Source organism: Pan paniscus, chromosome 20 (assembly GCF_029289425.2).
Source record: "Pan paniscus chromosome 20, NHGRI_mPanPan1-v2.0_pri, whole genome shotgun sequence".
Taxonomy (NCBI): Eukaryota; Metazoa; Chordata; class Mammalia; order Primates; family Hominidae; genus Pan; species Pan paniscus.
The window spans coordinates 13,215,512-13,228,719 of NC_073269.2; the positions used below are offsets into that span (position 1 = coordinate 13,215,512).

General features: G+C 53.4%; 1 protein-coding gene across 2 annotated transcripts in view; it reads right to left on the reverse strand.

Annotated features, from left to right (window-relative positions):
* Positions 1 to 13,208, reverse strand: part of MYO1F (myosin IF) — a 51,906-nt gene that overhangs the window by 27,424 nt on the left and 11,274 nt on the right. For both annotated transcript variants that reach the window (XM_034944612.3, XM_055104205.2), the window contains exons 2-11: positions 7,490 to 7,627; positions 6,502 to 6,591; positions 6,325 to 6,419; positions 5,200 to 5,287; positions 4,989 to 5,078; positions 3,898 to 4,029; positions 3,605 to 3,739; positions 2,418 to 2,550; positions 2,020 to 2,216; positions 101 to 181 (exon numbers count right to left, since the gene is read on the reverse strand). In XM_034944612.3, coding sequence (XP_034800503.3) covers positions 101 to 181; positions 2,020 to 2,216; positions 2,418 to 2,550; positions 3,605 to 3,739; positions 3,898 to 4,029; positions 4,989 to 5,078; positions 5,200 to 5,287; positions 6,325 to 6,419; positions 6,502 to 6,591; positions 7,490 to 7,627 — 1,179 coding nt within the window. The remainder of the gene's footprint in view (positions 1 to 100; positions 182 to 2,019; positions 2,217 to 2,417; positions 2,551 to 3,604; positions 3,740 to 3,897; positions 4,030 to 4,988; positions 5,079 to 5,199; positions 5,288 to 6,324; positions 6,420 to 6,501; positions 6,592 to 7,489; positions 7,628 to 13,208) is intronic.

The following is a 13,208-nucleotide window of genomic DNA, read 5'->3' on the forward strand; positions in this document are numbered from 1 at the left end:
AAAGGGTCCTTCCCTCAATGTCCTGGTGCTGGAAGTTCTTGTGGCCACCCTGGGCTGCCCCAGGGAGGACAGGATGTGGGCTGGAGGCAGGGGGCCGTACCTGGAAGATCTCGAAGCCGTAAATGTCCAGCACACCGATGCTGTACTCTTCCTGGGGTTTCTGCATAGCACGGTTGATGGCCTGCGGTGTGGGTGGGGACAGGAAGTCAGTGGGCATCGGTCAGATCTGAAGCCCCTGCCCACCACTCCTTAGACACACGCCTAGCCAACTTCATGGGTGATGTCCCCTCATGCCAGTTTCCCTCCAGCCCTCTTTAGCTCTGCCCTTCCTGGCTCTGTGTACAGTCTCCCCACCCCATAATCAGTCACTCAGAGGAGAAACCCAAGTGTCAGTGTATCAGGGTCCCTGACTCCAGAGCTGACTCTGCCCCTGAACCTCTCTGCACCTCTATTTTCTTTTTTTTTCTTTCTTTCTTTTTTTTTTTTGAGACGGAGTCTCACTCTGTCGCCCAGGCTGGAGTGCAGTGGCATGATCTTGGCTCACTGCAAGCTCCGCCTCCCGGGTTCACACCATTCTCCTGCCTCAGCCTCCCAAGTAGCTGGGACTACAAGGGCCTGCCACCACGCCCGGCTAATTTTTTGTATTTTTAGTAGAGATGGGGTTTCACTGTGGTCTCGATCTCCTGACCTCGTGATCCGCCCGCCTCGGCCTCCCAAAGTGCTGGGATTACAGGTGTGAGCCACTGTGCCCGGCCTTGCACCTCTATTTTCTTATCTTTAAAAGGGGTTGATAATAGCAACTACCTTATGGGGCTTTTTCTTTTCTATTTTTTTTGAGATGGAGTCTCATTCTGTTGCCCAGGCTGGAATGCCAGTGGCGCAATCTCGGCTCACTGAAACCTCCGCCTCCAGGATTCAAGAGATTCTTCTGCCTCAGCCTCCCAAGTAGCTGGGATTATAGGCATGCACCACCACGCCTGGCTAATTCTTGTATTTTTAGTAGAGACGGGGTTTTGCCATGCTGGCCAGGGCTGATCTCGAACTCCTGACCTCGGGTGATCTGCCCGCTTTGACCTCCCAAAGTGCTGGGATTACAGGCATGAGCCACTGCACCTGGCCATACATTTTATACTTTATTTATTTTTATTTTTTATTTTGAGACAGGGTCTCAGTCTGTTGTCCAGGCTGGAGTGTAGTGGCTTGATCATGGCTCACTACAGCCTCAACCTCCTGGGGTCAGGGATTCTTCCACCTCAGCCTCCTGAGTAGCTGGGATTACAGGCACCAGCCACCATGCCCGGCTAATTTTTGTATTTTTGTAGAGACAGGGTTTTGCCATGTTGCCCAGGCTGACTCCATACATTAAAAAAGTTTTTATTTTATTTATTTATTTATTTTGAGACAGCGTCTCTCTCTGTTGCCCAGGCTGGAGTACAATAGCACGATCTCAGCTCACTGCAACCTCCACCTCCCAGGTTCAAGTGATTCTCCTGCCTCAGCCTCCCAAGTAGCTGGGATTAAAGGCATGTGCCACCACTCCTGGGTAATTTTTAGTAGAGAGGTAATTTTTCACCATGTTGGCCAGGCTGGTCTCGAACTCCAGACCTCAAGTGATCCGTCCACCTCAGCCTCCCAAAGTGCTGGGATTACAGGCATGAGCCACTGTATCTGGCCAAAAGTTTTTTTTAGAGACAGGGTCTTGCTCTGTCACCCAGGCTGGAGTACAATAGCGCAATCATAGCTCACTGCAGCCCCAACCTCCTGGGTTCAAATGATCCCCCAACCTCAGCCCTCTGAGTAGCTAGAACTACATGTGCACACCACTACACCCAACTAATTTGAAATTTCTGTAGAGATGGGGGTCTTGCTATGTTGCCCAGGCTGGTCTTGAACTTCTGGCCTCAAAGGATGCTCCCAACTCAGCCACCCAAAGCATTGGGATTGCAGCCGTGAGCCACTGCACTCAGCTTCCATAAATGTTTGTGACCCACTCTGCCTTCCAGCCCCAGCCCCACTCGCCTCGACGAGGAAGTCGAAGAGGCGGGCATAGAGCCCCTTGGCCAGGGCATCACGGGTGTAGGCTGCCTGCTCCACGTTGAGGGTCACATTGATGGACTCGCTGCGCCCGCCCCAGCGGCTGTCCATCTTGCGGCTGGTCAGCTTCTCCTGCAGTCGCCCGCTGTCAATGCCCAGCAGGTAGGCGGGAAAGGCCAGGACTACCAGGGCAAAGGTCAGGGCAAAAACGGGACGGTTGGGCTCTTGTGCCTCCTGCATGGGCCTCCTATTATCCCCATCTTGCCCAGTGCCACCCACATTTTTTTCCTCATGGACTTTCAGCTTCCTGGGGGCTGAGCTAGGAGGACGCAGTTCACCCACCCACAGGCCTCCATCCCGCCCTCCCTGATACCCACACTCACGGTCCACACTCTCCACTCGGGCGTAATTCCCGTCTTCACAGAAACTGATGTTCCCCAGGTGCAAGATCCCCGCCACGAGCTGCAGGACCAGCTGCTGGATGCTGGGCGGGATCCCAATGACCTGCATAGCACTCTGTGGGTACAGCGGGGGCAGAAACTGTGCCGCGAATCCTGGCCTCCAACCTGCCTCCAGGGGCAGGCTTGAGGGACCACAGCACGGACTCAGGGAGTGAGCACCCTTGGGTCCCTGTCCTACCCCTTTCAGTCACTTGCCGCGTGACCTTGGGTAAGTGCCTGCACCTCTCTGGGCTTTGTTTTTTATTATATTTTTTATTTTTGAGACAGAGTCTCCCTCTGTTGCCCAGGCTGGAGTGCAGTGGCATGATCTTGGCTCACTGCCACCTCCTCATCCCAGGTTCAAGCGATTTTCCTGCCTCCGCCTCCCGAGTAGCTGGGATTATAGGCGTGAGCATCATGTCCGGACTGGGCTTTGGTTTCCTATTTTTTTTTTTTTAGAGTCTCACTCTTTCACCCAGGCGGGAATGCAGTGGCGCTATCTTGGCTCACTGCAACCTCCACCTGCCGGGTTTAAGCGATTCTCCTGCCTCAGCCTCCCTAGTAGCTGGGACTACAGGCGCGTGGCATCACACCCGGCTAATCTTTGTATTCTTAATAAAGACGGGGTTTCACTATGTTGGCCAGGCTGGTCTTGAACTCCTGACCTCAGGTGATCTACCTGCCTCGGCCTCCCAAAGTGCTGGGATTACAGGTGTGAGCCACCGTGCCTGGCCTTTTTTTTTTTTTTTTTTTTTTTTTTGAGATGTAGTCTCACTCTGTTGCCCAGGCTGGAGTGCAGTGGTGTGATCTCGGCTCACTGCAACTTCCACCTCCCGTTTTCAAGCAATTCTCCTGCCTCTGCCTCCCCAGTAGCTGGGATTACAGTCATGCACCACCACACCTGGCTAATTTTTGTATTTTAAGTAGAGACGGGGTTTAACCACGTTGGCCAGGCCGGTCTTAAACTCCTGACCTTAAGTGATCCACCTGCCTCGGCCTCCCAAAGTGCTGGGATTACAGGCTTGAGCCACATGCCTGGCCTGGGCTTCGGTTTCCTAATTTGTAACTCAGGAGGGTTTCTGGGGCTGAGGTCTGCCTGGCCGGGGACTGGAGTGGAGGCCGGTGCTCACCAGAGTCTCACCAAAGTCGCTTCTGTCGTCCGTGCCGTCCACCTGGTAGGTGTCCGATTGGTTGAGGTAGTAATAGTAGTCTGGTGTCATGAGGCCCAGGTTCTGCCTTTGCTCCTGGGAGGCCCCTTCCAGCAGCTGGAGGGTGTGCCATGTTCATGCATCTGGTGCTTGCCTGGCTCAGCCCCTGTGATCCCTCATCTGCCCTGCCATGCCCCCCTAGGTGTTTACCTTCCCATTGTCCACCCCGCTGGGCTCCAGGTGGGGCTCCCTCTCCCCCGGCCCCTTCCCTGCACCTGGTAGTAGATGTGGAAGTTCCTCTCATTTTCATTTTGCATGACCACGCGGGACTTCTCCAGCAAGAAGTTGGAGATCTTGCCCCCATCTGGCTCCCCACCTCGGCTGAACTGGATCTCAAAGTACTTGCCCTGAATCCAAGAGAACCATGTCAGCACCCCAGTGTCCTGGGGTGCAGGTGGGGGAAGGATTGGGGATGGGTCTTATGAGCCTTGCCTCTCTTCCCTTCTTCCTTTTTTTTTGAGACAGAGTCTGACTCTGTTGCTCAGGCTGGGGTTCAGTGGCACGATGTCGGCTCACTGCAACATCCACCTCCTGGGTTCAAGTGATTCTCTTGCCTTAGCCTCCTGAGTAGCTGGGACTACAGGCACCCGCCACCATGCCCAGCTAATTTTTGTATTTTTGGTAGAGCTAATTTTTGTATTTTTCATCATGTTGGCCAGGCTGGTCTTGAACTCCAGACCTCAAGTGATCCGCCTGTCTCAGCCTCCCAAAGTGCTGGGATTTCAGATGTGAGCCCCTGCACCCAGCCCAAGGGTATGGAATTTATTAAACCATGTCCATGTGCAGGTGTAATACTGAAGTCTATGAGATGGATATTAACATCGTCCCCATTTTATGGATGAGCAAACAGAGGAAACTCAGGAAGTTGCATAGATTTTTTTCCCCCCAGGCTACACAGCTCACAGTGATATCCATATCTGTTTACCTATCCTGACTTTCACTGGGCCCAGCGCAGCACCCACACAAAGAACGAGTCCCAGAACTATTGTCGAAAGAAGGAATGAATGAGGGAATAAATTGGACCTGAAATGTGAATGGGAACAATGTAGCATGGCTGCAGCCGGGGGGGAGCATTTAAGAATGTTACACAGGGGTGTCATGGCCTCCACAGTTCTGCCAATGGGGGACTCTCTTTTGAAAGGGACCATGAGCAGGAAGTGAGTCTCCCCTTCAGGAGTAGGTATTTCCTGCTGGGTTTTCAATGGACTCTTGTCTTGGCAATACGGGTGTGTGTATGTGTGGGTGTGTGTGTAGAAAGGTCAGCACGGAGGGAGCAGCTGCTCCAAGCAGGTCTGCAGAGACTTACAAAGCGGCTGGAATTGTTGTTGCGCACAGTCTTGGCGTTGCCGAAGGCCTCGAGCAGCGGGTTGGACTGCAGGATGATATCTTTGACGTGCTGGGGCAGAGGCAGGTGGAGTGGGAAGAAGTCAGACTGAGGCAGGAGTGCAGATGGGTGGGGCTGCACTACCATGCAGGTGAGGGTGACCCAGCTCATCCTTCTGTTTTCCTCGTCTCACCTGGACCTTCTCGCCTCCGCCAGACACCTTGGAGATGTAGCCCATGATATATTTGGCTGCCACTGTCTTCCCAGCTCCACTCTCTCCACTGGTGATGAATGGAGGAATAAATGATCAGTGGATGGGGAAGAGCCCTTTTTAGTGCCTGACCATTCATTCATTGAGCACCTACTGTGTGCCTGCCAGTATTCCGGGTACTGGGGTTACCGTAATGAACAAGACAGATAAAATCTCTGCTCTCAGCCGGGCACGGTGGCTCATGCCTGTAATCCCAGCACTTTGGGAGCCTGAGGAGGGCGGATCACTTGAGGTCAAAAGTTAGAGACCAGCCTGGCCAACATGGTGAAACCCAGTCTCTACTAAAATACAAAAATTAGCCGGACATGGTGGTGGGCGCCTGTAATCCCGGCCACTCAGGAGGCTGAGGCGGGAGAATTGCTTGAACCTGGGAGGCAGAGGTTGCAGTGAGCTGAGGTTGTGCCACTGCACTCCAGCCTGGGTGACAGACTGAGACTCTGTCACACACACACACACACACACACACACACACACACACACACACACACACTCTCTCTCTCTCTCTCTCTCTCTCTGCTCTCATAGAGCTGGCATCGATTGATTGACTGAGATGGGGTCTCACTCTGTTGCCCAGGCTGGAGTGCAGTGGCGTGATCATAGCACCTGTTCCTGCCTGGAACTCCTGGGCTCAAGCAATCCTCCCTCCTCAGCCTCTTGAGTAGCTGGGGACTACAGGCGTGCACCACCGTGTCCGGCTAATTATTATCTATACAGAGACAGGATGTTGCCATATTGCCCAGGCTGGTCTTGAACTCCTAGCCTCAAGAGATCCTCTCGCCTTGGCCTCCCAAAGTGCCAGGATTACAAGCATGAGCCACTACACCTGGCCTGAGGTGACATTTAGAGGGGACAGACAGACAATAGCAGAATGAATCAATAAAATACATCGTGAGTCAGATGGTGACAAGGAAAATAGAGTGAGGGCAGAGAGGGACAGCAGGGCTCTGTTCAGATTGGGAGTTTCAGGCAAACCTCCCTAGGGGCGGTGATGATGTTTCAGCAGGGGCCCGGGCAGCAGGGTCTGTGGACCCCCAACTCTGTCCATACCTAATGATGACACACTGGTTCTCACAGTCGATAAGCATGTTCCGGTACATGTTGTCCGTGAGGGCGTAGATGTGCGGGGGATTCTCATACTGGGCCTGGCGGGGGAGGTCAGGTCTCAGCCCAGGGCTGGGGGCCAGGAGTCTTGGGGCTGTGCCTCCCACCCAGCCCCAGCCTCACCGCGCCCTGATAGAGGTCGATCTCACGGTCGGTGAAGTAGGGCATCTGCTTGAAGGGGTTTACAGAGATGAGCACGGAGCCGATGTAGGTCTGAGGGATGGTTAAGGGTCGTGTGGTGTCCTGGTAGGTTTTGTCCTCCCTGTCCCCTCATCCTGCCCCCACCCAGGGCTTCTTAAAACTCCATTGCTTGGAGGTGGAAGAGATGGAGATAATGGATGCACCTCGAGTCTCTTGGAAAAAACAGGGCTGGCCGGGCGCGGTGGCTCATGCCTGTAATCCCAGCACTTTGGAAGGCCGAGGCAGGCAGATCACTTGAGGTCAGGAGTTTGAGACCAGCCTGGCCAACATGGTGAAACCTTGTCTCCACTAATAATACAAAAAATTACCTGGGCATGGTGGTGCATGCCTGTAATCCCGGCTACTTGGGAGGCTGAGGGAGGAGAATCGCTTGAACCTGGGAGGCAGAGGTTGCAGCGAGCTATCGTGCCATTGCACTCCAGCCTGGGCAACAAGAGCCACTCAGCCTCAAAAGCAAAACACAAAACACAAAAAGCAAAAACAAAAAAATTAGCCAGGCATGGTGGCGCATGCCTATAATCCCAGCTACTTGGGAGGCTGAGGCAGGAGAATCATTTGAATCCGGGAGGTGGAGGTTGCAGTGAGCTGAGATTGTGCCACTACACTCCAGCCTGGAACCTGGGCGACAGAGCAAGACTCCGTCGCAAAAAAAAAAAAAAAAAGAACAAACAGGGTTGGATCCGGAATGGGGGAAATGGAACACGCTGGGGCTGAGCTTCCCCAGGACAGAGGGAGCAGTGGCAGCCACAGCTGCCCCCAACCAGAGCCCTGCTGTCACTCCGTCTGTCCTCTGTCTCATCACTTGGTGCTCTCCCGGCCCATTCCTCCCTCTGCTCCTTCACCCTCCTCTCTGCCCATGGCCCAGCCATTCATTCCTTCCCTGCCCGCCCCCAGCCCTGGCCCAGGGTACGAAGATGTAGTCGTCCATGAAGCGCTTCCGGAGGTTGGCGGCGATGGCGTCTTCGGTGATCTGGGGAAGAAGCACCATGTCATCCACGCCGCTCTGCTTCACGTTGTGGCTCTGCCAGTGGAAGCGCTCCTTGCTGCCCTGGGGGGTGAGAGGGGGGTCGGGGTGAGCCCTTGCACGGGGACGTGGCACCTGGCTCACCGACGCTATCAGCTTCTGGGTTCTGTCCCACCTCCCCCGCCCCACCTCCATTCCTCCTTCCCCATCTCCAGGAGAGGCTGGCAGGGTCCAAGCCAGGCCCCCTGCCCCAGACAGAAGTTGCACTGCTCGGATCCAGCCCTCAGCCCTCTATTTTTTTTTAATTTTTAATTTTTATTTATTTATTTTGAGACAGAGTCTCACTCTGTCAGTCAGGCTGGGGTGCAGTGGTGCGATCTCTGCTCACTGCAACATCCACCTCCCGGGTTCAAGCGATTCTCCTGCCTCAGCCTCCCGAGTAGCTGGGATTACAGGTGCCCACCACCATGCCCGGCTAATTTTTAATATTTTTGGTAGAGACGGGGTTTCACCATGTTGGCCAGGCTGGTCTGGAACTCCTGACTTCAAGTGATCCACCCGCCTCAGGCTCCCAAAGTGCTGGGATTACAGGCGTGAGCCACCGCACCCGGCCTCTTTTTTTTTTAATTAAAAATTTTTTTAATGCCAGGTGCAGTGGCTCATGCCCGTAATCCCAGCACTTCGGGAGGTTGAGGCAGGAGGATCGCTTGAGGCCAGGAGTTCGAGACCAGCCTGGGCAACATAGCGAGGCCCCGTCTCTATAAAAAAAAGAAAGAAAGAAAGAAAGAAAGAAAGAGAAAGAAAGAGAAAGAAAGAAAGAAATGAGATCTCAAGCCATGAAAAGACATGGAGGAAACTTAAAGGCATATCACTAAGTGAAAGAAGCCAATCTGGGGCTGGGCACAGTGGCTCATGCCTGTAATCCCAGCACTTTGGGAGGCCAAGACGGGTGGATCACCTGAGGACGAGAGTTCGAGACCAGCCTGATCAATATGGAGAAACCCCGTCTACTAAAAATACAAAATTAGCCAGGTGTGCTGGCACATGCCTGTTATCCCAGCTATTCGGGAGGCTGAGGCAGGAGAATCGCTTGAACCTGGGAGACAGAGTTTGCAGTGAGCCGAGATTGTGCCATTGCACTCCAGCCTTGGCAACAAGAGTGAAACTCTGTCTCAAAAAAAAAAAAAAAAAAAAAAAAAGGAAGCCAATCTGAAAAGGCTATATACTGTCTTATTCCAACTATAGGATATTCTGGAAAAGGCAAAACTATGAGGACAGTAAAAGATCAGTGGGGCCAGACGCAATGGCTCACACCTGTAATCCCAGCACTTTGGGAGGCCGAGGCGGGAGGACTGCTTAAGGCCAGCAGTTCAAGACCAGCCTGGGCAACATAGTGAGACCCCCATCTCTACAAAAAATAGAAAAATTAGACAAGAGTGGTGGCATGTATCTGTGGTCCTAGCTACTCTGGAAGCTGAGGTGGGAGGATCACTTGAGCCCAGGATGTGGAGGTTGCAGTGAGCTGATATTTCGCCACTACACTCCATCCTGGATGAGTCCGTCTCAAAAAAAACAAACAAAAAACCAAACAAACAACAAAAAAAGTTTTGAGACAGGGTCTCACTCTGTCGCCCAGGCTGGAGTGCAGTGGTGTGATCACAGCTCCATGCAGCCTCAACCTCCTGGGCTCAAGCAATCCTTCCACCACACCACAGCCTCCCGGATAGCTGGGACTACAGACGTGCACCACCATGCCTGGATAATTTTTGTATTTTTTTGTAGAGATGGGGTCTTGCTATGTTGCCCCGGCTGGTCTTGAACTCCTGGGCTGAATGGATTATCTGTCTCAGTCCCCCAAAGTGGTGGGATTATAGGCGTAAGCTACTGCGCCCAGCCCCTCAGCCCTCTCCTTTGGTCTCTCTTTCCATCTGTCACTCCACCTAGTACCCCTCACTTCCCATGAAGGATGCCAGGCTTGGCGGGCAGGGCACAGAGTGCTTGGGGTTCTGCAGGCTGTAGGAGCAGAGCAGGGAGACTGGGCGACTTGGTAGGAAGTGGGCGCATCCCAGTTCTCACTTCCTGCCAGCCTCCCAGCCTCTCCCTTTCACATCCCCCGTCCCCTCCCCAGGCCCAGGCCAGTCCCTGACTTCTCTGTGGCATTTGACCCACTGCCGCCAGGCCCCTTCCTTCTCCCTCCCACCTCTCCTCTTCTCTTGTGGTCACACATACCAGCTGGTCCCTTTGAGCTCCTCCAGGCCACCATGTGCTGTGACCTCTGCCCTCTGTGCCTATGTACGACTTTGTTCCTCAGCTCCACCCTCTACTCCCAGCCCTGCCTCCCTGCTGCCCCTGCCGCGGCCTTCTCCTCTGTGTCCCTTCACCTTGCCCCTCAGCAGTGCCAGCACCTTCCTAGGTTGCCATTTTTTTCATTTCATTTCCTCTCTCAGTTTTTCTTTTTCTTTTCTTTTTTTATTTTGAGTCAGAGTCTTGTTCTGTCACCCAGGCTGGAGTGCAGTGGTGGGATCATAGCTCACTGTAGCCCTGACCTTCTGGGCTCAAGAGATCCTCCCACCTCAGCCTCCTGAGTAGCTGGGACCACAGGTGTGTGCCACCATGCCCAGCTAATATTTAAATTTTTTTTGTATTGATGGGGTCTTGCTCTGTTGCTCAGGCTGGTCTTTAACTTCTGGCCTCAAGTGATCCTCCCACCTCAGCCTCCCAAAGTGCTGGAATTTCAGGCATGAGACACCTTGCCTGACCCAGACGACGCTTTCTTTAGGCCCCATGGAGGAGACTGAGACACATGCTCTCCAAAATCTCCTCTTCCAGGAAGCCTGCCCTGGTTGCTCTCCTTTTAGCCCGACTGAATTTATCTAGTGCCTTAAACACCCTGGCTTTCTCAGGCTCACTCTGTCTCTATTCAACACATCTCTGCAAAGGAGTGATGGCAACTTGGAGCTACCCCATTTGGTGAACTGATGGTCAGATAAGATGTCTCTCCTCCTGGAAGCCCCCATCCCCAGGCCAGGAGCTCCTGGAGACAGAGACTGGGGCTGAGTCTTTTCTCTGTCAAATGAACAGGGGACAAAGGTAAAGAAAGAAACCCAGATTCAGAGCAAAAACCACCAGAGCAAACAAAGCTGGGAATTGAAGTATTTTTGAGATGGGGTCTCACTGCGTTGCCCAGGCTGGATGGAGTGCAGTGGTGACACCACAGCTCACTGCTACCTCTTCCTGCGGGGCTCAAGCGAGCCTCTCACCTCGGCCTCCTGAGTAGCTGGCACTACAGGCACACACCACTAAGCCCAGCTAATTTTTTGTATTTTTGGTAGAGACGGGGTTTCACTGTGTTGCTCAGGCTGGTCTTGAACTCCTGAGTTCAAGCGACCTTCCTGCCTCGACCTTCCAAACTGCTGGGATTACAGGCATGAGCCACTGCTCCCAGCCCAGGATTGAAGTCTTTAAAGTGGACTGTGTTTGCCAGTGGATTCCAGGGATACAGGCAGGGCACAAGCAGAAGTGTCCACGTGGGCAACTGTAAGGCAGAAGTGGAGCCAGTCTCTCCTGGGGGTGCTGGGGAGCCACGGAATGTTCTTGAGGGGGTGGGGGGGGGTAGAGGTGCATGATCAGATTCTGGACATACTGACAGTTAGAGGTTGTTGAGGGATGCCCATGGGCATTAAATAAGCCCAGCCTTTGGCATAAGGGTAGATCTGGGTTCTGATCCTGACTGGGCGAACAGATGCTGCTGTGAGTCTCCATCGTCTCATCTATAAAAAGGAAGAGGCAGCTCCACTTCCCAGGGTTGATGAGAGGGTGAACTACTCTGGGGGAACAAGGTGGGATGGGAGGCTGGTGCCCCTCCCCAAGCCTGAGTGGTCGTGAGGATAGACCGAGGCTGAGGGGCATTTGAAAGAATTAACACGACCGGGCGCGGTGGCTCACACCTGCAATCCCAGCACTTTGGGAGGCCGAGGCGGGGAGATGATCTAAGGTCGGGAGTTTGAGACCAGCCTGACCAACATGGTGAAACCCCATCTCTACTAAAAATACAAAAATTAGCTGGGCGTGGTGGCGCATGCCTGTAATCCCAGCTACTCAGGAGGCTGCGGCAGGAGAATCGCTAGAACCTAGGAGGCGGAGGTTGCGGTGAGCCCAGATTGTGCCATTGCACTCCAGCTTGGGCAACAAGAGCAAAACTCCATCTCAAAAAAAAAAAAAAAAAAAAAAGTAAAGAATTAACACTCAGCGAGCACCTATGCTGTGCCTGGTTTGGGGGATGTAGATGGTTGATACTGGCAGCCATCATCACACCATCTCAGTGTGGGTAGGCTCCAAGGGAAACGGAGGCTGGAGAAGTATAGCAGCTTCCTTAAGGACACTGGACTAAAGATACAGGTATTGTTTCCAAGGGTGTGGGATTTGAACCTGGGTCTATTCAACAGCAAAGAACAGGTTCTTGGCTGGGCGTGGTGGCTCACGCCTGTAATCCCAGCACTTTGGGAGGCTGAGGCGGGCGGATCATGAGGTCAGGAGATCGAGACCATCCTGGCTAACATGGTGAAACCCCATCTCTACTAAAAATACAAAAAAGTAGCTGGGTGTGGGGGTGCGCGCCTGTAATCCCAGCTACTCAGGAGGCTGAGGCAGGAGACTCGCTTGATCCTGGGAGGCAGAGGTTGCAGTGAGCCGAGATTGCACCACTGCACTCCAACCTGGGCAAACAGAGCGAGACTTGGTCTTAAAAAAAGGAAAAAAAAAAAAAAGAACAGGTTCTTGCCTCTGTCTACATGCACAGGAGGCTGGGCTGGTGCTGAGAAGGATTTTTTTGTTTTGTTTTGGTTTGGTTTTTGAGACAGGGTCTCACTCTGTCTCCCAGGCTGGAGTGCAGTGGCAAGGTCATGGCTCACTGCAGCCTTGACCTCCTGGGCTCAAGTGATCCTCCTGTCTCAGCCTCCTGTGTAGCTGAGACTACAGGCACATGCCACCACGCCTGGCTAACTTTTTTTTTTTTTTTTTGAGACAGAGTCTTGCTCTGTCGCCCAGGCTGGAGCGCAGTGGCACGATCTTGGCTCACTGCAAGCTCCGCCTCCTGGGTTCATGCCATTCTCCTGCCTCAGCCTCCCGAGTAGCTGGGACTACAGGCGCCCGCCACCACGGCGGCTAATTTTTTGTATTTTTGGTAGAGACGGGGTTTCACTGTATTAGCCAGGATGGTCTCAATCTCCTGACTTTGTGATCTGCCCGCCTCAGCCTCCCAAAGTGCTGGGATTATAGGTGTGAGCCACCGCGCCTGGCCACGCCTGGCTAATTTTTAAATATTTCATAGAGACATGGTCTTGCTCTGTTGCTCAGGCTGATGTCTATAACTCCTGGGCTCAAGTGATCCTCCCACCTTGGCCTTCCAACATGCTGGGATTACAGGGGTGAGCCACTGTGCCTGGCCTGAGAAGGGTTTTGATAAACAGCTGGGAGAAAGCGTGCACCAGTCAGGGTTAACTGTCTGGGGAAAGGTGTGGAGGTGTGGCTGCAGCAGGGACAGAGAATGGAATGCAGGGGTAGTCAGGGCTTCCACCCCTCACAGTGCTCCTGGCCTGAGTAGTCAGCATGAATTCCCTCCCTTCCTTTCTCCCTCTCTCCCTCCCTTCCTTCCTCCCTCTCTCCC